The 26774-nt window shown below is 39.0% G+C and overlaps 1 protein-coding gene across 8 annotated transcripts in view; it reads left to right on the forward strand.

Annotated features, from left to right (window-relative positions):
* PCLO (piccolo presynaptic cytomatrix protein) overlaps positions 1-13007 on the forward strand; it is a 732405-nt gene extending 719398 nt beyond the window's left edge. For all 8 annotated transcript variants that reach the window (XM_077264661.1, XM_077264660.1, XM_077264664.1 and 5 more), the window contains 2 exons: positions 7286-7431; positions 9807-13007. In XM_077264661.1, the coding sequence (XP_077120776.1) occupies positions 7286-7431; positions 9807-9947 (287 nt within the window). In that variant the 3' untranslated portion in view covers positions 9948-13007. The remainder of the gene's footprint in view (positions 1-7285; positions 7432-9806) is intronic.
* Positions 13008-26774: the final 13767 nt, after the last annotated feature.

The raw sequence follows: 26774 nt of genomic DNA on the forward strand, positions 1-26774 counted from the left end.
AAGTTCAGCAATATATTTATCTAGATAATCTGTTCCTCCAGTATTAAAAAAATAGCATTTGAATTGATATGCAAATGAAGCTGTAGATTTGAAGCATCTTTCACTCAAGCTCTATTCCCCGCCCACCTCCTACTGTTTGACTGATCCCTCAAGAGTAGTCAAGCCGAGTTGGCAGCACTGGGTGATAAATAGAGCTGTAGATGCTGTCGTTCATAGCACACTCACACTATGATTTTTGCTATGTACAGCAATACTGTAGTATTACTATATGTAGTATAAGTAATTATAGCATCCCAGGTTCCAATCTCTGAAGGGGACTAGAAAATATTGCAAAAAGTGAAAAAAAAAAAAATTAAAAATATATAAAAAATAAATTACAAAATATTCACCTGTCGTATCTTCATGTCCCTAAAAGTTCGATCTATCAAGATATAAAATGAATTAACCCGATCAGTAAACACTGTATTGAGAAAATACATCTAAACTTGAGAATCACGGTTTTTCAGCAACACCGCAAAAAAAAAAAGAAGCAATCAAAACATGAGATATACCCCAATATGGTATCAATGAAAACATCATTACATTGTGCAAAAATCAAGCCCCCACACAGCCCCATCTAACAAAAATTGAAAGTGTTGTAAGTCTCAAAAAATGATGACCAAAATAAAAAATGTTTTAATAAATTTCCAGATTTTTTTCACCACTTAAAAAAGCTTTGCATGTTTGGTAACACCATAATCATACTGACCTGGACAATCACATTTGCAAGTCAATTTTATAATGAACGCTGTAAAAACACCCCCCCCCCAAAAAAAAAAAAAAAATGCTGGAATTGCTATTTTTGCGCAATTTAATTTAGTTATCACATCACAGTTATATAAAAATGTATTACTAGAACCAGCAGAGAAATAAACTAGGGACCATAAAGGGTACATATACTTCTTGTTCAACTCAGTCTTCTTGTTTAAGTGAATTCCACTGTATCACATTTCATTGTCCATGTGTGCTTTACTAAATTATGTAAAAGTAATCCAGAAGTAGTCCACTACCCTATCAGATCCTAACAATAATAGCGCTCTTAATATCCCAGCTCTATAGAATATCCAATATGGGGAGACATAACAGGGTCAACAGTTGTGAGAAAAATAGACAATGGTCAAATACACAGCTATCTTTTTCCTTGCTTCTTCATTTACAAATTGGGCCAAAATCATTGGTTTGTAGAGAAATCTGAAAAAGGGCTGAGGTCTTAAACAGGAATAACCAGAAGAGCTGTATGAGCTGATTACTTAGGTGTGGATAAGATAAAGAGCATTTATAAGAGCTCGCGCACATGACAAAACATCAGATCATACTCGGACCAGTGTTATGGGGTCTGTGCACATGTCCTGCTCCTTCTGTAGAAAAAATCACATGCATGAGTTGGATCTGATTATTGGATCACACTCAGTCATGCAAGTCAATAAGCCCATGGGAAACATTGGACTGTATTCGGATGACATCTGGGTGCAGTCAGATTTTCACAGACTGACAGAATGGAGAAGACGGTGAAATTTGTTTTTCTGTATTCTCATGTTAGAAAATTGGATCAAACTATGATCACACCCTAATCAAACTCTGATCAGAGTTTGACTATAGCGTGATTAGCATAATTGGACCAATTCTTTTGGACGATAGAAAATACTGTGTTGTGCACCAGTCTTAACCCCTTAATGACCGCCGATACGCCTTTTTAATGGCGGCAGTTAATGATACTTATTCCTCAGTGCCGGCACTGAGAAATAAGCGTATAGCATCCCCCAGCTAAGACCCCAGAGAATGGGATTCGGGTCAGTTTTACAAACCCCAGTGTTGTGATCACCGTTATTCAGGGAATAACAGTTGCCACAAAAAAAGTCAGATTTCCCATTTAATTTCTATCTCCTCTGATGTCATTTAGCACATCAGAGGAGAGATAAATAGGGTCCCCGGAACCCCCCTGGTACCTCCGGTGTCCCTGGACCCTCCTGCATCATACGGTCCTGTCCCCCGGCCGCCGATGTATTTTTCCAGAAAGAAAATGGCTGGGGCATGCGCAGTGTGCCCGCTGAGATCTGCCAGCCGGCATCCAGCAACAATAGGAAATTTTTCCTATTGGTTCACTTTAATCACTGTAATAGACCCTATCACAGTGATCAAAATAAAAAAAATAGTAAATCAGACCCCCCTTTATCATCCCCCTAAGGTAAAAATAATAAAATTAAAAAAATATTTAATTTCTATTTACATTACATTTCATTAGGGTTAGGGTTTGGTTAGGGTTGGGGCTAGGGTAAGGGTTGGAGCTAGAGCTAATGTTAAGGTTGGGCTAGGGTTAGGATTGGGCTAGGGTTAGGCTTGGGTTAGGGTTGGTTTACAGCTAGGGTTAGGGTTGTGCTAGGGTAAGGGTTGTGGTTATGGTTGGGATTTTGGTTAGGGTTAAGACTAGGGTTAGGGATTAGCGATGTTTGGGGGCAGGGTTGGAGCCAGAATTGGGGGTTTCCACTGTTTAGGTACATAGGGGGGTCTCCAAACTCAACATGGCGCCCACCATTGATTCCAGACAATTTTGTGTTCAAAAAGTCAAATGGTGCTCCCTCCCTTCCGTGCCCTGCCATGCACCCAAACAGTGCCTTCCTCCACATACGGGGTATCGGTGTACTCAGGAGAAGTTGCACAACAAATTTTCTGGTTCATTTTCTCCTGATACCCTTGTGAAAATAAAAAAATGTTTCCAAAGTAATTTTTTTGTAAAAAAAAGTAAAATGTTCATTTTTTCCTTCCACATTGCTTTAGTTCTCGTGGAGCACCTGAAGGGTTATTAAACTTCTTGAATGTGGTTTTGCACACCTTGAAGGGTGCACTTTTTAGAATGGTGTCAGTTTTGGGTATTTTCTGTTATATTGACCCCCCAACTCACTTCAAAAGTGAGGATGTCCCTTTAAAAATGGTTTTGTAAATTTTGTTGGAAAAATGAGAAATCGCTGGTAAACTTTTAACTCTTATAACATCCTAACAAAAAAATTCAGCAAAATTGTGCTGATGTAAAGTTGACATGTGGATAATGTTATTTATTAACTATTTTGTGTGACACCACTCTCTGATTTAAGGGTACTAAAATTAAAAGTTTGAAAATTGCAAACATTTCAACATTTTTTCCAACTTTCTGTTTTTTTCATAAATATACACAAGTTATATCAAAGAAATTTTACCACTAACATGAAGTACAATATGTTATGAAAAAACATTCTCAGAATCAGTGGGAAACTTTGAAGTGTTCTAGAGCTATAACTTCAAAAAGTGACAGTGGTCAGAATTGTAAAAATGTTCTTGGTCATTAAGTACCAAATTGGCTCTGTCACTAAGTTTGATTACAGGACAGCCCCATCCATAGATATAAGCAGGGAGCAATTCTACTTTAGTCAGGAATTATCTCAATAGCTACTTTGCTGGGTGGCACTACAAGTCCTAGAAATTAAACATTTATGTTTAATAACTGTGTTATTGCCCTGCATCTCCTTCAGCAAAGGAAATAAAAACAGAAGGGACAGGTACTATTGTTATTATTTATTATTATAGTGCCATTTATTCCATGGCGCTTTACATGTGAAAAGGGACATACATAGGAAAAATCAAGTACAATAATTCTTGACTTTTTTTCTCATCATGCCGTTTAGCGATCCGGTTAATTCTTTTCTTATATTGATAAATCGAGGATAGAACACGGGGATACAAAATATGTTGTACTTTTGATTTATTTTTATTGTTTTATTTTGAAAGGGGAGTGAGTTGAGCTTTTATATATTTTTTAATTTTTTAAATATTTTTTAAAACATTTTTTTTTTTACTTCTGGCATGCTTCAATAGTCTCCATGGGAGACTAGAAGCTGCCATAATCCAATCTGCTTTGCTACATACAGGCAATGATCAGATCGCCTGTATGTAGCAGAATTGCTGACTTGCTATGAGCTCCAACCACCGAGCGGCGCTCATAGTAATTCAGCAGTGACAACCATAGAGGTCTGCTGAGACCTCTGGTTGTCATGCCTACCCATCAATGACCCGCGATCACGTGGCGTGGTCACCGATGGGCAGGATTTATGATGCGCTTGCCGGAAGCGAGTGTTAAAATGCTGCTGTCTTGAATAATCTTTAACCAGGAGGCAGAGGTCCAAGTGTAGGACTAGAGCAGTGCCTTGCATGTGTAGTTTAGTGTACTTGTTAATAAAAAAATTAAAAAATGATGTTAGTCCCCTGTATTTTTTTTAACATACATTGTTGATGTTATCATCTGTGAGAAATGACCGCAAGTCACTTATGCAACCTCTAGAAAAGGGCTCCATAGGTCACTGCCGGTCATGTCTTACTAGCGATAATGTTACTTACAACAACACTTTTGAGACATGACCGTTAGTAACCTATAGAGTGTCGTTCTCAGAGAGAATTGCTGGATGTTGTGAGAACCCACAATGGATTATGTCGGATCTGCTGTTTTTTTTTTCTTATTAATAAATTGGTGAACCAGGGAATGTGTGGGGGAATCTTTATTCAAATACACTTTTTTTTCCTGTGTGTCTTTTGTTTTTTAATACGAGGCTAGTAATGTGGGCGTCTAAAAGACACCTCTCCATAACTATTCCCTGGGCTTGATGCCAGCTGATATTACACAGCTGATATCAACCCCAAAAACTTTTACCTCAATTGTCACTACACTAGGAGTTCATCTATAGACACTAGGTGTCCGGTATGAAACCTGATGTTCACAGTTCATGTTTGCTCATCCCTACTCAGCACCATGGTTAGCTTCATTTACAGCTGTAATAGATAATTTAGTGCTCTGTTTTGATTGAAATTAAATTCATTGATATATTCATGAGGTCATGTTCTCAAATGCTTACCTGGATGTTGCTTCTTGGCATGAGTATGTTGTTTGCTCCTGTGTTGCACACATGATTATCTTTATGTAAATCCATAAACGTAGCAAATGGTGAAGCCACTCATCAAAGACTAAAATCTTCTTTATTAAAATTAACAGTATAAAATCAGCAGAAACCCAGGGATGTTAAGCAGGTAGCATGAGCCAGGTACGGCCATTTCACAATTATGCATCTATGGGCCTGTGTATTTCTAGAGTGTAGAAGTGTAATTTAACGCAAAATGGCCATAGTTGGGTGATGCTTCTGACCTCCTTACCTTCTGCTGACCTTATACTTGTAATTTCATAAATAAGATGGATTATGTCCTTTGGTGAGTACCTTTGCTCTTTACTACCTATATAGATTTGCACTTATGCTTATTTGAAAGTAAGACCACTACCTTTCCTTCAAAAAGCCTGTCAGTATTGTACTTCTTTTACTATGGATGATCAACTACAGCATCAGTTTTTGCAGAAAATGCCAATTCACGAGTATTCTTTTTTTGCCTTTGATTTTCATTATGAGCTTGCATGTTGGTTGTAATCGCACATGCACTCAACCCACGCATTGTTTTGTGGTGATGCATACATTTGTGCATATTCTGGTGGCTCATGATTTCATTGTGTGCCCTACATACAGTACGTACTGAGGTGTTACATGCATGCACCTACTCTTTTAAAAGGAAAGATGCACTTGAAAACAAGTGACCATCTGGATATGAAGTAGAATGATGATTGGAGGTCCCTTTTGGCACCTTGTATGTTTGTAGATAATATTCTATCAACTTTTGTATTTGACTAGAGTAATTACTAATATAAGGTATGGTTTTTAATTAGTTACAATTTTATCACCTCAACACTATACAGTATATGGGTCTGATGACCAGTTCCATGTTTTTTTTCAGTAAACTAGCTACTGACCCCACCTTCACTTGATTCTGATTTTTTTAAGGGGTGGGCATATTTAGTCTGTATATATGCCTTATTTATTATAGGGCAGCATGGTGGCTCAGTGGATAGCACTGCAGCCTTGCAGCGCTGGAGTCCTGGGTTCAAACTTCACCAAGGACAACATCTGCAAAGAGTTTGTATGGGTTTCCTCTGGGCACTCCGGTTTCCTCCCACATTCCAAAGACATACTGATAGGGAATTTAGATTGTGAGCCCCATTGGGGACAGCGATGATAATGTGTGAAAACTGTAAAGCGCTGCGGAATATGTTAGCGCTATATAAAAATAAAAGATTATTAAGATTATTATTATTTATGTACCAGTGGTTTACCAACCACAGTCTTTTCCCACTAAGCACATGCTTGATGGTTCATTTAATTGTGACTATAATTACATGTTTATTTATTACTTTGATGGATTCCAATCCAATATAAAACCCATTGACGAAGTTGACAGCAACATCAACAAAAACAAATAAAAGAAATAATGTGATTCTAAATAGCTGGGATGTTAAGAGTACTATCATTTTTAGGATCTAACAGAGCATAAAAAGGCAAGTGCTTCCTTGGAATTTGACCAATAAAAATGCTGATAACCTCTGAAAACTAGTTGTGTATTACTTCTGGGTTACAAAAACAAGAAAACTAAGTAAGGTCACTTGCCTGTTTCCTTGATGGACCTGGTAATCATTTGTGATTTTATTGTGATGTAGTAACTGCAAGTCTATATGCACTTTTTAATTTTAAACCTATTGTGGTTCATATTTGACCTTTTTTTTTAATAAAACTTATGTCTTAAGTGAATTTGGTTGTCTGTGAAATTGTTTCTGTGCTTGATATTCCTATTTAATATTATATATTAAGTGTGTTTAGTGATTTCTAAAAAAAATCAGAAATCATCAGTAAAAAACTGGTTTATGATGTCTTTCTTTAAAATTATTTTTCCTTCATTATTCCCTAACCGAGTAATACTAGGATTTGTAAGTTCACATCACTTTTTTTTTTAACAGTCAAAGGAGATGTCAAACATTTTATAGGAATGAGACAGAGTTGTTCCTAATTATTCTGATTGACACTTTAACCCTTCTTTTGTCACATTTTATTTTAGGCTGCTATTTTATCCAAAACCACAGAAAAGGTGACAGACTACAAAGATGGTCTTTTATTATGAATGCAAGCATTTATGTGCACATATTTGGAATTTGAAATTCTAATCCATCCAAAATGTAAAAAATAGATAGCATTTTTCAACTCTCATAGGTTTTTGAGCTACTTCCTTTGTTAAAATATCAAGGAATTCTAGGAAAACCCAACACTTTATTTGGATACTTTATTTTAAAAGAACCATTTAAGTTATAATTTTTTGCAAGTCAGAAAATAAATTATTGTATATTATTTCACAGATCTCTATGTGAAGCTGTACGTCATTAATATAGCAACACAGAAACGAATAATAAAGAAGAAGACAAGGGTTTGTAGACATGATCGGGAACCCTCATTCAATGAGACATTTCGATTTAGTATGAGTCCTGCTGGACATTCTTTGCAAGTAAGCTTATTTTAAATTTAATAATAACTATAAAATAGACTTAATTCCCATTAATTTCATCTCCTTATAGTATTTTCTTCACTGGACCCTTTGAAAAAAGGTAAAAGCTGTGATTTTGCCCTGAGGTTAGGCAAATACCTCATCCCCCAATGTGCATATTGCCTAATTCCTGCTATTCAGTAGACCTGTAGGGACAGTTATTCTAATTTTGCTAGTTCTTTAGGTTTCTGGCAAGCAATTGTCATTAATAGCCCATATTTTGTAGTACCTGAAGTAATAAGTATGATAGCAAGCTGTAATCAAATGTCTTTTGTTATAAAAAAAATATCAAATTTGTAGTATCAATATCTCAATATTTTATTTTGTAAAAAATAAAACATTAATCATTATGTTTGAATCCTCACTGATCCCAATCATTGTCCACTTTTAGTTCCATACAGTGTGGATAAGCATGTTTAATTTCTCTCAATTGATTGAGCAATCTTAAGTCAATGGCTTTCGAAGCTTAGGGTCTGTTTACATGGATTGATTTGTGCCAATATACGACCACTGATTGATAGAATTTTACGCGTTGGTGGTTGTTTGAATGCCTGTTTAAACATGTAGATCAAAGTAAATAATGTGCACTGAGTGATCTATACCACATTGCTCAGTGCGGTCTTGGCAGTGCAAGTGTTGTTTGCACAGGACAATGCACCACCAAGAACTATGATCCTTTATGCTGCACAAGAGATCATTTCACCAGATAGATAAGCATTTTGCTCATTCATCAGTTGATTGGCAGTCTGTTATCACTGCCAGATAATCTTGGAACAAATGTTTTTAACAACACTCATTCATGATTATCTTGCAGTGTAAATGCCCTTTTATCTGGAAAGATAGATACATAACTGAATTGACAGATAGTCTGGACTTTTTTTTGTCTGTGTGTACAGAAATGTTGCATTGTGCAAAAAAGGTCTCCACATTTTGCTTTTGAATTTCCTGGAGTCCTACCTTTCTATTTTTTTTAGATGAGATGAATATGGATAGAGAGATAGCTAGATAGATAGTGTGGAGACACGGGGGTCAGTGGGTGCTCCATTCCACTAGCCGAAACCACATGGACCAGGGATCATCCCAACGAATGTCCACTCTCCTTTTACTATGGGGGTAACACTACTCAGACAACACAGAGTAAGGGTAAAACTGTGTGGCAATACTTTTTTGAACCATAAACAGGCAAATAACACATAGAACAGTCTCAGCAAAATAACCAAGATGGCACACGTTACAGAGTCTCACCCTTCCGCTAGGTAAGAGCAGGTGCATCTTCAGAGCTTCCAAGGCGAACTACCCCACCTTTGGCAAGCACACAGATATATGGTAATGACAAACTTAGGAAGATGACAGTCCATTGAGGTACAAGGCCAGTTGGCCGGAGGGTCACAAACTGGCTTCTCTGAACATCTCCATGGAGCCAGGCGACAGGCAGTTCCATTCCATTCAGGTCCAAATCCTGACTACCCCAAATGTATCCATGGATTTGCGATGGTCAATGAAACAGATCTGTATTCCTTTAGCCGGGTCCGGGGTCCCCTAAGCTGGCATCCTCTAGAATGACACATCTGTGTCCCTCATGAAGGAGCCATGATGTCTTGACTGCTGTCTCTTGTTCTTTGTAACAAGAGACAGATATTCAGCCCAAACATCCAAAAATCCAGAGGCATATAACCTCCTTTTATAGTTATAAACTGTCCTTCATCCAGTATTCACAGATAAAGCGGAATAATGATGATAAGACCATCTCGCATTGTTTGATTAGTAATCTAGTTGCATGTTTTTTCCTCCTCTATTTTACAAGTCAACAAACTAGCTGGCCTGGACAATGTGTAATCAACATAATATCATCAAATATCAATGTTCATCATCATCTTTTTCCAAAACTAAACAAATTGCTCAAACCTCTCATCATAGGAGAAACCTTCCATCCCATGTAATAATCTAGTTTCCTACCTTTGAACTGAGTAACTTTTAAATAGCATTATAAAATGTGGAGCCCAAAACTGGATCCTATATTCAAGATGTGGCCTTATGAGTGTAGGTGTGAAATGTTGCATTTTTGGGCTATATAATATCCTCAGTACATAGATTTTTGTAGTGTTGCCTTTTTTACTCTTCTTGAGGGGGATTATACATATGTATTAGTGACGAAGGGGCTTGCACTCACATCTTTACATAATTGTCTTACTTTTTCTTTAAATAGTTGACACATGCATAAATTTGGTGTAGACAAAATTAAATGTATTGAATAATGCACACTACTGCATATACATTACTACTTTTACTTAAGTAAATCTGTTTAATACTATTATTTTATATTGCATTCATCCTAGATTCTGCTTGCCTCAAATGGAGGAAAATTTATGAAGAAAACACTGATTGGTGAAGCTTACATATGGCTGGACAAAGTGGACCTTAGAAAACGGATAGTAAATTGGCACAAACTTTTAGCCAGCTCTACTCAGGCACATTGATCAACTGTCTTTGCTGGAGGCAAAATGTCAGGATAGAGTTTAAATTAAGGTCGTGCAGGAAGCAGAATATGTTACAGACTACATTGGGAAGCATTTCTTGACATGTTTTGCAGTTGATTGGAGAACAAGGAGTCTGCTAAAATGCATTCCAGAGGCTAACGAAAACATGGCTTCTAGTGTCTAGAAGAATGTTTGTGATTCCAGTTTAGCATCTAGAAGTGTCTTTTCTTGATGTTTTATATCATGGAGCAATCTTAGCAGCATTATAAACTAAGGCAATATCAGGCACCACACTTCACAGGAAGAAAAAAGTATATTAGTATCACATCCTAGTAAGTATCTAGTGTGCACCTTTGATGTTTCTCAGCTATAGCTACTATAAAATTGCAGTTTCGTACTGTACGTCTACTGAATTATGGAATATTTATGACAGTATATTTGATTCCTTTTCAGTTTCAGCTGATATTCTCACTATGACACATGTACAGTATCGGTACAGTAAACGTGTAGTGCCTATCTCTTCTTCTGTAATACAAACAGCAAAATGCTGATGACGAGTTAATACTTCCTAAAGAAGTGCTTCTGTTATGACATCTGGCAAATGCTGGTGTATGCGTTGACTACTTATCATTTTAGGCACATGTAACAGTTAAAACATTTGTGCTACAATACAGACTGAGGCTTTCAGTAACATGGTGATTTACAAAAGATACGAAGCGAAGGTATGGGCTTGTCTATCATGCCAACCTAGAATTAGGAAAGGAATTTGAAGAGCAATGATTTAGATGCCGTTCTGCATCTTCTCTTAGAAACTCAGGTGAATGACTGAGATTATGGGTATGCTGAGAACGTATTGTCACTGATAAATGCTACAATCACTATGGACTATCATATGATGCAGTAAGTGGTTTCTAGCAAAATCAAGCAAATTTAATGTCAATTAAAATGGATAGAAATTTGTGTTGGTTTTCTGCATTTATTTTTTTCTAAAAGGTTCCTTCACAAGCTAAGCGAGTGAGAAGTGTGCATTTCTTCTTTAAACTGTAATTCTTTTATGCTTACTGTAAAAGACTGCAAAGCATGTGAATGGTTGCTATAGAAATGTCAAGTCAAAATGATAGCACAAATACGATTTTTGCTAGGAAACCTCTAATCAGCACTAAATTAGCAGGGCTAACATTGGTTTGCCTTTATTCTCGCAATACATTCCATTGATAGAACTGTATTATCGTTCCAAACAACCATAAAATATCTTGTTTCTGTCTCTCTGGGTCATAAATTGTATATATAGAAGCTGCAAGTAGGCATAAATCTGTTTCCTTAGTGCATTCCTAATTCCTAATTCCTAGAATTAGTACCTCTTGAACAAATGAAATCTTACAGATGCATTCTTCATCTGTCGTATAGAGTGAGTGACATCTTTTTTGGTGCATCTTTGACTTATTATTAGTGCACTATTTGCTTCCGAATTGTGCCAACAATGTGTTAAACCAAATTCTTGAGTTATTATGGAAGTATTCTATGCAACATTGATGTCTCAATGCTTTTTCTGTAAGTGAAAAAATAATTTAAAAAAGTTGTAAAACAAAATCACTGAAAAAAAGGATGTAAGAAGCAAGTATCAGTATTTTTCGTTGCACATATATTAAAAAACACAATAATGGTGTTTATGGCTTTTTGCTTCTCCTAGAAGTATCTACATAAATCTTAATATGCGTTAATTCCTTATTCATTAAGATTCAGTTTATGTATAGAGAATTAGAGAGCCAAGATAAAATCATAGATATTTATGATTATTTATATGCAAATGAAGCAAATTTTGCAATTCAATTGAGTCCACGGGAATTGAAAAGATTACATAAAAAGCACAGTGTGGGTGTTTACTTGTGAATGAGACTTATATTGCTTTTATTACTTTAGGTTCTCAAGTCTGAAAATTTTAACGTATAGATATTAAGCTTGAGCTGGCTTAATGTTCAGTTTCTGCAGATTGAGGAGACAGTATCCATTCTTTAATATTTTAAGGTGGGCAATTCTGGAAACATAGCCTTTGTTAAGCACACATAACAATAAAATGTAAACCGCTATGTTCAAGAAGCCAACACCATGGTACAGCACAACGCAACATACGTATTGCATGTGCCCTCAAAACCAAACTCTTCCCAGTCCTTAATGTTGCAGACATTACTAGTGCCTGATGTTTTGTTAACTTCTCAGATAGATTTAAGTTGCATATTTTCAGGTATTTTGAATACAATTATTTTTTTTTCATTTAGAAAAGGCTAAAACAAATGTTATTTTACTTCTTACATTGCAGGAAAAACACCCTGCTATCATGAAATATAAAGCAAAACTGTCCATTAAAAGTAAATATTCTGTGTTTAGCTATATATCATAATTACCGTTCTATGCTCTGCTAGTCTAATGAATTCTGAATGCAAAGGTCGTAAGATGCAAGTTCCTTTATTTTGTTATTGTGTAAATAAGTATACATTTTGTAGATGAAATGAATTGACGGGTTCTACTTCCCTTAGGCATTCAGCATGTAAATGTGAGCATTCTGTTCAATTGTAACTCTAGAAGTGTTCTGTGATGTGGTCAGATGATAAACCAGCGGTGGCTGATCCGTGTGTTTGTCGACAACCATTGAGAATCTGTACAGAGAGTCCGATATATAAGAGATATAAAGAAAAGTGTAAAAAAAATATATAAAGGAATTACGTAAATTCTGTATTGTCCCACACTAAACGTTTTCATATTGAATGTTGCATGCATTGATGGAGGTCTGCTCTTTTTTTGTTTGTGTATTTTTTTTTACTTTTACTTTGTTGTTTTAAATGCCTTTATGATTATTTTGTTTAAGAAAATAAAGATGTAAAAAAAAAAGTTAAAACGAGCTGTATAGAAAATGCCTGTAAATCTATTAATGTTTTCATTTTATGTAAAAATTCATGTCATAGTTTTTTGTGGTTGTACACAGGATGTAATTTGAGAATTTATGCAAATTGTGATGTACAAAAGGTTGTAATCCAGTCAAATTAATAAATATTTATAACATCCCTTTTTCTGTCAATTTAATACATGCAGTTTTGTTATTTTTGTATTTTTTTTTTAAATCTGATTAACGTGGCGTGGTTGACACTAAATTACAGAGCAAAGTACTGCAGTGCACAGGCCCCGGGAAAGGTCAGAGAGGCCCGGCACCTGCGCACTGCAGTACTTTGCTCTGCACTCAACAGGGCAGACAAAGTATGCCTGCACCGGAGCCGCAGCATGAATACAAGAAGAGGACGTCATCGTAAGAAGATGGGAGGCCCCAGACCGGACCGTGACGCCCATCAGATCGGACCGCCCCCCCCCTCAGGTGAATATAATATAACCTCTTTTTCTCATCTTTCAGGATACATCAGGGGCTTATCTACAGCATTCCAGAATGCTGTAGATAAGCCCCTGATGCTGGTGGGCTTAGCTCATCTTCGATTTTGGAGGTGACAGGTTCCCTTTAAATAGTTACTGAGCTGTAACATTCCTAGAGCAGGTACTGATTGGTAACTGCTTAGTAAAGGATGTGGCATTGTTTGTTTAGTTCAGAGCATGACTCTTGTGATAACATGCAAGATCTAGTGCTTTCACCATGAAAGTAGTTGTGGAGGGTTGTGGGATCCCAGAATATGGAGCGGGATCTCACAAAATAGAAACTTAAAACAAACTTTGCTAGAATTTCTGAACCTTTAAGGCAGTGTTTCTCAACTCCAGTCCTCAAGACCCATCAACAGGTCAAGTTTTAAGGATTTCCTTAGCATTGCACTGGTGATGGAATTCTTGCCTGTCCAGGTGATGCAATTATCACCTGTGCAATACTAAGGAAATCCTGAAAACTTGACCTATTGGTGAGTTTTGAGGACTGGAGTTGAGAAACACTGCTTTAAGGGGTTATTAAAGGGAATCTGTCTGCAGTTTTTTTCTGCTGCAGATTGAGCAGAGGTCATTTGTTGATCTGTGTATAATACTGTCTACACAACAGCTTTCTCTGTACATTATATAGTGACAGAGCTGTTAATCGGTGGTAGGGTGTGATTGGACTGTCAAATTGTCCTATAATGATAATACTCTGCTGATAAAACCCTGGTTGTATTGAAACCACATGGTTCTCTCAGATTACATTGCAAGAACCTGCTGACAAATTCCCTTTAAGAACACATCAGCATTTTTTTTATTACTAAAACCATCAATTAATTACTAAAACCATCAATTTACAACAATTTATTGTTTTCCTAAATAAAAGTGGCAGCCACAGATTGGTTATATAGGTACTCTATAAGGGTAAGTTCGCAAAGTGGTAAAACTTGGTACAAGAATTTGCAATGCTACTTAGTGATTGACAACCAGCTCTGTATTAATACAAAGAATGCTGTCAATCCTTGAGCACTACTGAACTTTGGACTCAGAGTATGTTGGAATATAATTAACTAAATAAAGATATTGGGTAAATAAAATTAACAATATTCAAAAAATAATTATTTTTAAAATGTATAGTTCTAACTTTAACCCTTTAAAAGAGAACCTGTCACCAAGGCTTTACACCCCAAACTAACCATGTAAATAAAGGCAGGTCACTCAATCAGAGACAGGAGGCCTTGAGAGGGGAAAAGGCAGAGAAGTGGGAGAGATGTATGTGCAGGGTCCACCAACCAGGGCCCCCCACACACTTACAACTCACTAGCATACACTTTCAACAATGGATTTTTCTAAAATGGCAAAATAGATTTCTACAAGAATGATTTAATTAGCATTAAAGTACCTTTACATACTTGGCCTTTGTTTGAAGTATAAAATCCTGATGGCGATTTATTGTTTGTTTTTTTTTGTTTTGGTTAAATCTCCGCTTCTTTCAAGAGACGTATCTTTTTTTTTACGTTTTAGCTATTTTAGGTGAGAAGAGTTTCAGTTTTCAACAAGAGCAATCATTTTACCACAAAATGCACATAAATAAGGAAAAAGATTCTAAATGGTTTGAATTGGTAAAAATGCACAATTCTACCATTGTTTTTCTATTGCGGCACTCATTGTGCAGTAAAAATAACTCATCAATGTAATTTTCCAGGTAAATACAATTACTGCGATAACAAACGTATCATCTTTTTCTTATATTTTACTTATTAAAACATTTAGAACCTTGTAAAAGAAATGTTTCTTTGTTTTGGAGACCTTAACGTTATTATTTTTTCCATCAGTGGACCTGCATCTGTGGTTTAGTTTTGCGTGCTGAGATGGAGTTTTCATTGATACCATTTTAAAATACATATAATGTTTATCACTTTCAATTTCGCGGTGAACTACAGCAAAAAAACTGATTTTTGGGTATTTCCTTTTTCTTTACTTTTTTGCATTTATTTAAATAATTTTTGTATTTTTATAGATGAAACTTTTACAGACACAGCAATATCAAAAATGTTTATTTCTTTTATTTCCTTATTTTTGAACAGATAAATGGAGTTCATTTAAACTTTCATACAGTTATTGTTTTCACATAATTTTTAACACTAATTAATTTTTACTTCAGTTTTACATTTTATTAGGGGACTTGAACCTGTTTGATTGTTTATGCCATTAACTGCATTACAAGAGCAATGCTATGTATAGTGTAAATGATGGGCTTCACAGGAATAGCAAGACTTAAACAGGCCCCCAGTTGCCATGTTAACAAAAAACAAAAGAGAATGGAATGCTGACTTCATAAAATGAACATAATTTTATTAGTACAATTATACATAGTGGCATATATCAGAACATAAATATAGAGGTTGATAAAGGTGGGATCCACAATAAGTGCCCCGGGAATGGGAGGTTTTGGTAAGAATTGATTCCATAATAATATACATTAGTATGTAGTATCAAAGACTCATGTAAACAGTAATTCTCACTATGCAAGTATTAGAATTTGAGCAGAACCATATCATACAGTTCACATAAAGTGCTTGTGCTAAGAGGTAGAGATGAGCGAATATTTCAATGTTCGGTTCGGATTACGATAAACGAATTTGCAATATTCACCTATTAATTTGTCGAATATTCGCCGGACATAGCCGAACGCCATTCATGTCAATAGGAGGCAAAAACAAATACATGCACAACACCTTATAACTAGTGATGAGTGAGTATACTCATTGCTCGGGTTTTCCCGAGCATGCTCGGGTGATCTCCAAGTATTTGTAAGTGCTCGGAGATTTAGTTTTCGTCACCTCAGCTGCATGATTTACAGCTGATAGACAGCTTGAATACATGTGGGGATTCCCTAGCAACAAGGCAACCCCCATATGTACTCAGGCTGGTTAGCAGCCGTAAATCATGCAGCTGCTTCAACAAAAACTAAATCACCGAGCAGTTTCAAATACTCGGAGACCACCTGAGCATACTCGGGAAAACCCGATCAACGAGTACACTCGCTCATCACTACTTATAACAGCTCTAAATGCTGCCAAACACATCAAATGAGGGACAGACACCAGGAAAGTGGCCTCAATTCACACACAGTACAAATTGTAGCATAGCACTACAGCAATCAGCTAGGCATGAGGTATCGGGGTCCGAGACAGCATTTACAGCATTCAATTGAATGTCACAGTAAGATGAGGTGGGTTAGGGATCAGTTTAGGCCTCTTTTGCTGGGAGCCCTGACACCACATGCAACACCTCTACCTGCTTTCATGCAGAGCCACACTCAGGTGGCACAAATATCAGTTTTGTAGACTACCATTGTCAGAAAAATTTAAGGATAGTAACAAAGGCATTTGAGTCCAAGGAAGTTGAGGCCTGATGGTCTCAGAGGCCTACTTCTACAGGCAATGTGCATGAAGGAGACCCAACCAGGAGTGTTCATATTTCCAAAAAATATTGGCAAACAATACTAAAGTGGCATCAATTTCACCACAGTATAGATAGTATAATAAGGACCGACAGGTTTTCCACTACACCAAATCCAGCAGATGGACACCCAACCAGGAGTGTTCACATTTCCAAAAATTACTGGAAGACACCACAATAGTGGCATCAATTTCACCACAGTAGAAATAGTATAATGGGGACAGACAGGTCTTCCACTATGCCCAATCCAGCAGATAGACACCCAACCAGTAGTGTTCACATTTAAACAAATGAGGACCTTACACCACAGAAGTGGCATCAATTTCACCACAGTAGTACTAGTATAATAGAGACCAACAGGTCTTCCACTAAACCAAATACAGCAGATGGACACCCAACCAGGAGTGTTCACATTTCCAAAAAATATTGGCAGACAATACCAAAGTGGCATCAATTTCACCACAATAGAAATAGTATAATAGGGACTGACAGGTCTTCCACTACAGCAATCCAGCAGATGGACACCACCAGGAGTGTTCACAATTTAAAAAATGAGGGCCTTACACCACAAAAGTGAAATAAATGTCAAGAGAATAGAAATAGTATACGTGGGACCGGCACGTCTTCCACTACAGCTAACCCAGCAGATGTAGACCAACCATGACTGTTCACATTTCCACAAATTTGTGTTAACTTCAGCAGCAGCAGTAGCAGCCACAGCAGGCATAAGTCTAGAGCTGCGATGCTAACTATGTGCTTCACTGATGCCTTGGGGAAAAGCTCTCTTAAGGTTGTGTAAAAGCATGTTTCGATACTCCAGCATTTGCGGGCCCTTTTCTAGGGCGTGAAGCATCTTGCAAAATTTGGTTTTATAATGTGGTTCCAACAGAATGGCAACCCAGTAGTCAGCAGTATTCCTAATCATAGCTATACAGAGATCATGTTGCAGATAGCGCAGAAAGAAGGCACTCATATGTCAGGCTCTACCATGAGGTCCAAGTCCATGCTCTGTTGGTGGCTGGGTAACAATGATGCTTGTTTCCTCTGTCCCCTCCCGCCAACCACAAACAACAGAGAGGGGAGGATTACCCCCTTCATCTGACAGTTGCTAGCCCATCACCTCTTCCTCCTCCATTTGTTGATCTTGCACCTTCTATAACAGCTTGTCTGTAATCACCAGCCCCCCGAAATCGCAGTAATCCACCCTCCCTTGGCACCCGCCTGTTTGACAACAGTCTGGAACTTAGAGACAATGTTATCCCTTCTGGATCATCCACTTCTTCCTCCTCTTCTTCTGGAACCACCATCTCCTCCCGCAGGCTACTCAAAGTCTGCTCCAGCATATACAGTAGATGACCAGAACAGTGATGCTGATGACTGCGTTGTCAGCACTAACTATCTTAGTAGCCATTTCAATACTGTGCAGAAGGGTGCAGAGGTCCTTAATCTGTGCCCACTCTGTAAACGTGATATGTGCCACATCCGTACTGCATTGGCCCAGGCTATATGACATGACATACAGCGTCAGGACTCGTTGCTGCTGCCACAGTCGCTGCAACATGTGCAGAGTGGAATTCCACCATGTCGGCACATCGCATATCAACCTGTTAACTAGCATGGACAAAGACCTCTATATCGATGCAAGTCAGTGACCTGAGAGGTGCGAAATTTGGAAATGAGCACACAGCTTACTTGCTTTCTGGAGCAGCTCACCCAGGCCAGGATAGTGGCTGATGAAATGCTGTACCACCAGGTTGAGGATGTGAGCCATGCATTTCGCATGTGTGAGCTTGCCTCGGTGTAGGGCTGCCACCAGGTTTGCACCGTTATTGGACATGGCCTTCCCTGGATGCAGGTTCAGCGGAGACAGTCATTGATCAAACTCAGCTTGGAGAGCTGTCCACAACTCTTCAGCTGTATGACTGCAATCTTCAAGGCATATCAATTTTAACACTGCCTAAATGCAGTGAGCCCCGGCTGTGCAGTACAGAGGTGGTGGGGATTTGTTCTGCACTGTTAGAACGCGTGTCTCATGAAGGCAGAGGTTGAGGGTGCAGGTGGAGGCTCTAGAGGAGATGGAGGAAAAGGCAGAAGCAGCGGAGGAAGTGTTAAATGTAAAGGTTTGTCCTGCAAGCCTTGGGGATTCCAAAACTTGTGGTGCAGCACCTATTCCCACAGCCACCAGAGTCATCCAATGCCCAGTCAGTGAGATAGGTATACATATTAGTCCATAGATAATTCAAACGAACACATTCAATACAGTACAAAGCAAAGACCTCCTCAAAAAAGGCCACAAAGAATGTAAAGTTCAAAAACATTGCCAGACTAGGCAACCCTTGCCACCCCTGTGAGCTGCAGACTCGTGGATGCTGCTGGTAACAGCTACAGTAGTGGCTGAGTATGCATTGCTCATCGTGACTGCATCATTGCAGGTCTGCGATGTATGGTGCAACGTAACCTCCTCGTTTTACTCCTCACATGACCTACTCAGCTGTGTTCCTCTAGTTTCACGCCCACTGGGATCTAACACATCATCATCATCCTCTGTGTTATCACATTCCTCGTCCTTGGAGTTGCCCTCCTCCTGTTCCTGGCCTGACAGCACAGTACAGTCCGCGTGAGGCTCAGATATCTGTGCCTCATCAGGATCACCTCCCCCCAGAGGTTAACATCTGATGACGAGGGTCAGGATGTTGTTTGGACCCTATTTAGTCATGCTTCAGATCCAAGCTAAAAAAAAATTGGGCATTGGTGCAGATTTCCTCCTCTTGACTCTGTGAAGCTTTCGAGTACACTTCTGATGACCATGGCATAGAATGTGTGAACAGCACTTCAGACTCAACCATCTGTGGTTCTGTACAGTTTTTACTGTTGGAGAGTTGGGACGGGGCATGGAGCAAAGTTTAATTTGGGTGCCACCTCTGTGGACTTTACTGGGTGTGATGCAAAGGTGGAGGAAGAGGAGGAGAGGCCACTTGAAGCTGCACTTGCCATCCACTCAAGCACATGCTTGTTCTGGGACAACGAGCATGTGCTTGTTCAACAAGGTGAACTTCTGTGCATCTGCCAAAGAAAGGTAGTGGAGTAGCCCATCCAGTAACAGAAGATGTCAGATGTGTTTGCATAGGACGTGACGTTGTTGGTTCACTAGTGCGTTCACTAACCTTACCACCTACCCCATGTACACCTTGAACACCAAGCCTAATTCCCCTTCCACCACAGCCTCGTGTTTTCACAGGCATGGTGTTCAGATAGTGTGGTAGGAGCACAGTATTTGCAACAAAAAATTAAATTTTAAACTCTGCTCCACCTCTGCAAACAGCTAAATTTCAGCGACAGTAAATTCCAAGGTGAAATATGGCATGCTGTAATGCATTAGTCACAGAAGAAACAATTGCTTGAGTGTGGATGAGGCCTCTATGACAAAGAAAATATGCTAAAAAACAATTTGAAAGTCAAATGTCCCATACGGTATGACATTAGGAACACAAGAATTATTTGGTGGCCTCTGGATTAGGCCTCTATAACACATTAGATGCTACAAACTATTTTAAAGTCAGGTCTCCTACTGTATGACATTAGAAACAGAAGAATTTTTTGGTGGCGTCTGGATCAGGCCTCTATAACACACTAGATGCTACAAACTATTTTAGCCCCTTCCCAACGTCAGGTGTTATAGTACACCCACGTCGGACTCCCTCCCTTTGATGTGATCTCCGGCGGTGAGCCCACATCTTTCTCAGTACATATCAGCTGTTTCAAACAGCTGACATGTGACCGGAACATCCGTAGGTGGAATCGTGATCCACCTGCGGCTATTAACCTGTTAAATGCCGCTGTCAAATGCTGACAGTGGCATTTAACTCGTGCTTCTGGCCATCGGGCCGGAAACCAGCCCACCAGTGACCCCCATCATGTGATCACGGGTCACCGGTTCATTGGCATGACAACCAAAGTTCTCCTAAAGACCTTTATGGTTGTCACTGCCGGATTGCTGTGAGCGCCACCCAGTGGTCGGCGCTCATAGCAAGTAATTCTACTACATTGAGGCAATCTGATCATCGACCTCTATGTAGCAGAGCCGATCGGGTTATGGCAGCTTCTAGTCTCCCATGGATCCTATTGAAGCATTCCAAAAGTAAACAAGAAATGTTTTTCAAAATATAAAAAAATTAAAACATATAAAAGTTCAAATCACCCTCTTTCGCCCCATTCAAAATAAAACAATAAGAAAAAATCAAACATACACATATTTGGTATCGCCGCATTCAGAATTGCCCGATCTATCAATAAAAAAAGGATTAATTTGATCGCTAAATGGCGTAGAGAGAAAAAAAGGCAAAACCCCAGAATTAAGTTTTTATGGTCGCCACGGCATTGAGTTAAAATGCAAAGATGGGCTATCAAAAGATTGTATCTGCAACAAAATGGTATCACTTAAAACGTCAGCGCGGCACGCAAAAAATAAGCCCTCAACGAACCCAAAATCACGAAAAATGGAAATGCTATGGGTTTCGGAAAATGGCGCTATTTTTTTTAACAAAGTTTTGGGATTTTTTTTTCACCACTTACATAAAAAAGAGCCTAAACATGTTTGGTGTCTTTGAACTCGTAATGACCTGGAAAATTATTATGGTAGGTCAGTTTTAGCATTTAGAGAACCTAGTAAAAAAGCCAAATAAAAAACAGTGTGGGATTGCACTTTTTTTGCAATTTCACCGCACTTGGAATTTTTTCCCGTTTTCTAGTACAAATCATGGTAAACCAAAAGTATTCGCTCAAAAGTACAACTCATCCTGCAAAAAACAAGCCCTCAAATGGTCATATTGATGGAAAAATAAAAAAGTTATGGCTCTGAGAAGAAGGGGAACAAAAAACAAAAACGCAAAATTGAAAATACTTCTGGGGTTAAGGAGTTAAAGTCAAGTCCCCTACTGTATGACACTAGGAACAAAAGATTTGTTGGTAGCCTCTGGATCAGGCCTCTATTACAAACTACATGCTACAAAGTATTTTATAGTCAGGTCCCCTACTGTATGACACTAGGAACAGAAGAATTTTTGTGGCCTCTGGATCAGGCCTTTATAACACACTAGATGCTACAAAGTATTTTAAAGTCAGGTCCCCTACTGTACGACACTAAGAACAGAATCATTTTTTGGTGGCTTCTGGATCAGGTCTGTATAACACACTAGATGCTACAAACTATTTGAAAGAAACAAAACCTCAGATACAGAAACCATATCTATAAAGAAAATAGTCCTGTCTGGGTCATCCAGGACTCATCTGGATAGTACCCTGAGATACTTCTTACTCAATCAGAACCAAAAAACACGAAGTATATAACTCATGAATATATAAAAGAATATATATGTTTATTAATGTATAGAAAAACAAGCAAACAAAAATTATATACCAAGAAATAATTACAATCCAGAAAATCAACAGTAATTACCACAGAGTCATATGAATGTTGAGAAATGGGTGCACCAAAACCAGTGTTGCACCATGGACAAAGAGGGGCATACAATGTAGTAACACAATTATACTGGGTATCTATATCTTAAAGTGCCAATGCTTAATATACCTCAATGATAGGTGTTACACAAAGTAAAAGGGATATACCCTATAGTCCAGTGACCACCGTTCTATCAATATAAGGGAGCTAGTCCCATGCTGTCCTCTTACCCTTCTCCTTGTCCATGTGTGTCAACACGTGCCCCTACGCGCGTTTCGCCCACGGCTTCCTCAGGGAGCCCGCATCTATCTTTTTCTATACATTAATAAACATATATATTCTTTTATATATTCATGAGTTATATACTCCTTGTTTTTTGGTTCAAACTATTTAAAAGTCAGGTCTCCCACTATATGACACTGGTAACAAAATAATTTTTGGTGGCTTCTGGATCAGGTCTCTATAACACTCTAGATGCTACAAACTATTTTAAAGTCAGGTCCCCTACTGTATGACACTAGGAACTGAAGAATTTTTGGTGGCCTCTGGATCAGGTTTCTATAACACACTACATGCTACAAACTATTTGAAAGTCAGGTCTCCTACTGCATGACACTAGGAACAAAATAATTTTTTCGTGGTCTCTGGAACAGGCCTCTATAGGTGTATTTAATATATGGAGGACTATGGGATGTGTATTATACTACATGGAGGACTTAACAGTGTATTTTAATATATGGATGACTTGAGGAGTGTATTATACTATATGGAGGACTGAGGAGTGTATTATACTATATAGAGGACTATGAGGAGTGTATAATACTATATGGAGGACTATGGGAAGTGTATAATACTATATGGAGGACTGATGAGTGTATTTTAAGATATGGAGTACTATAGGGAGTGTATTATACCATATAGAGGACTATAGGGAGTGTATTATACTATACTGTATGTAGGATTATGGGGAGGGTATTATACTATATGGAGGACTATGGGGCACATTATATTATATGGAGGACTATGAGGTGTGCATTTTACAATATGGAGGACTGTGGTGCACATTATAATATATGGAAGCCTATTGGGTGTATTATACTAAACAAGCAAAGTGCTGCATATTTATCGAGTGATTGGATTGTTTATGCCAGAACAGAAATCATTGTTCTCAGCAGCACATCGCCGATGCAAACTGTAGATGTGCTGCTGATAACATGATACTGTATGGTGATCTGTTAGTGATCTATTAGTGATCATTCTGTTCCCATCATTCTTTCTCAGTCGATGTAAAGAGGCCAGGAAACAAGTGTCGAACGATTTCAATATTGTCAATCACACTCATTTAGCGGCCTGAACTCAGCGCATGTAAATACAACAGAAATGCTTCTGTGTGATGTGCAATATGTTAGTATTTGGGGCCCCATTTTTGCCTAGGGCCCCACTTTGCCTGAAACCGGCCCTGATCACCAAAGCACTAAATGACAAGGTGGGATACAGCAGGCTGTTTCACATTTAGCTAGTGAAAAAATATTATTTAGAACGCTATACTCGTGCATGGAGCACAATAGAAGCAGTGCACAATACTTTTGTAGGACATGTGCCCTGCTGGCTTTGTCTGTGGACCTCAGTAATGGCCACAAAAAAATGCTGCAAGGTAAATTTAACAGCCACACTGGATACAAGTTAGCAACACTATCTGAATGATACACAACAGCCTAGCTAACTAGCTAAAATCTTTCTGCTAACAGTGCCAGCATCAGGAACAGCCTCTCTGCGCTGTTACAGTGTCAAAATGGCGTAAAAACAAGATGTCCGCTCTTTATATGGAGAGCGACATGTGATTTCAGCAGCTAATGACACAAGCCATGGTGTCAGGATATTGTGGATGTTTCCTGCACCCTGATTGGCCAGCCACAATGTGCACACATAAAGTACGGAAAAAGTAAAAAGTTTACAAGAATGATGCGTCTCTGCGCTCTGCAAACACCCTCCCCTCATCAAACACGTGCAAAGTGCTCATGATACACAACCATTATCATTGCCAAAGTGCTGAAAATACTTTTGTGGCAAAGCAAATATTTTCCCGCACTTATTAGCGAATGCTACCGATTTTTACGATTTTATAAAATTTTGCTCTTTGCTCGTGTTTCCTATCATGAATCTGAATGTGCCATATTCATGCCAAATTTATGTTTGGCGATCGTTTTCAAAACAAATCTGCTCATCGGTTTGCTGACGTGCAGACACTGCTACTAAACCCAAAATGATTTACTGGGTTAGATGCAGTAAAAATTTAGATACACAGGTGGTGTAGCTAGCTTCACAGGCGGGCTGCTCAGATGACTACCAGACAATGCTACTAGCCCAAAAGGATTGGCTGAGCTAGATTACACCAAATGCTGTGACAAACACTTGCACATCACTGGCACAGACCTACCTGGCAAAAAGTGCTATGAACTGCTGTAACCTACCCTGAAAAGGGCTGATATTACAACTAGTCCCGACACCCGACTCCCTAAACCTATCTCTCAGAAAATTTGCTCACAAAAAAGACTCTTAGACTGTATAGCACCCACAGCAGTAGCGGTGCCGTCTAACACTAAGCTGCAGCAGTGAGGAAATGGTGGCGACGGAGAAAATGGCTGGTTCTTATAGGGCAAGGACATGTGACAAACACAGCCAATGACACATGCCCTTGCTTGTGTGCATCACATGCACATTGCTGTGTGTGTGTGCACTGCTGATAGGCTGAGAGACTGCACCGCCCCACTGTAAATGCGGGAAAGAAAAAAAATGGAGATCGGCATTATTTCAGCACAGATCTATTTATCGACTTGAACACTGCTCATCTCTAATCACTAGACACCAAGGTGTTCCTAGAGAGCAAATCTTGGAATCCCCTAGGCTCGCAGGACAAACCTCTGTATGTAACCCTTTCTCCACTGCCTCTGCTTCCTCCACGTCCCGTAGGTGCTCCACTCGTGCCTTCAGCATTTCCCGTAATGACACACACACTTTCCAACTTTGCAGAGAGTATCCCTATACTACTGTACTGCGCAGCCAGGGAAAACCGCAAGCAGGCAATGTTTAAATTCATATGCCTTGGAGAAGGCAATCACACAGCTCAAGTGTTGTGGACAGCTATCCAGGCCGTGTTAGAGCAATGGCTGTCTCCACTGAACCTGGAGTCAGTGAAAGCCGTGTACAATAACAGTGCGAACCTGGTGGTGGACCTACGTTGGGCAACCTTACACATGTGCCTTGCATGGCTCACATCCTCAACCTGGTGGCACAGCAATTTCTACACCAATATCCCATACTGGATGCGCTGCTGCAGATAGCATAGCCGCTTTTCTGGCATCTACACCACTAGTGGTCATCGAATTACATTGTTACAGAAGTCTTTTAGGTTAACCGGTTGATATGCGCTGTGCTGACACAGTGGAATTACACTGTGCACATGTCGCAGTGACTATGGCAGCAACGATGACCCCTGGTAAAGTATGAGATTTTGCAGAGTCTGTCCCAACGCAGTACATACATGTAACAATCATGGTTGTGGAGTGGGCATGGATGACGATGATGAAGGAAGCAAGCTTAAGGCTAGGCTCACATTGCATTAATGGGTTAACGCTAATGGACTGTGTTGCATGGCGAAATTGTCACAATTAACGCCATGCAACGGGTCCGTTAACACACCCATTGATGGAAATGTGAATCTGATCTCTAGCGCATCGCTAGTGCATGCCATTTTCGGCACGCGCTAGCGATGTGCCGTTATTTTCGGACGGACCTCGGACGCTGCTTGCAGCGTCTGAGGTGCACCCGAGGTCCGTTCCTCGCTAGCGCAGATCGGGGATCTGCGCTAGCGGGATCGGCAAACGCGATCCCTATAGATACATTGCATTAGCGCAATCCGCTAGCGCTATGCGCTTAATGGATTGCCCTAACACAATGTGAACCTAGCCTAAGTCTTTCCCCAACACCAACACATCATGTATTTAGACATCATGGAAGAGGCTGGCATATGAGTGCCTTCTTGTTGCACTATCTGCAACATGATGTTGGATATATTGCTAGGATTTGAAAATAGTGCTGAATACTGGCTTGAAACTCTGTTAGATCCGCGATAGAAGAGTAAATTTAGCCACATGCTTCACCCCATGCTGGAGTATCGAAACACACTTGTAGGCAATCTTAAGAGTGATTTTTCATAAGACGGCAGTGAGGCACACAGCGTGCATCGCAGTTATATACTTCCAATCACAGTAAGATCGAGTCATCAATGTAAAAGCATTAGCAGTAGGAGTGTAAGTGACAGAGGCAGCAAAGTGGCTTAATGGTTAGCACTGCAGACTTGCAGCACTGGGATCCTGGGTTAAAACCCCACCAAGGACAACATCTAGAAGGATAAAGATGTATATAATCACAGCGCTATATAATGATAAGGGCAGGGAAAATAAAAGTAAAGTGCCCACAAATCGTATCCAAACATTAATTAGTTG

The sequence above is a fragment of the Ranitomeya variabilis genome, chromosome 5 (assembly GCF_051348905.1).
Source record: "Ranitomeya variabilis isolate aRanVar5 chromosome 5, aRanVar5.hap1, whole genome shotgun sequence".
Lineage (NCBI taxonomy): Eukaryota > Metazoa > Chordata > Amphibia > Anura > Dendrobatidae > Ranitomeya > Ranitomeya variabilis.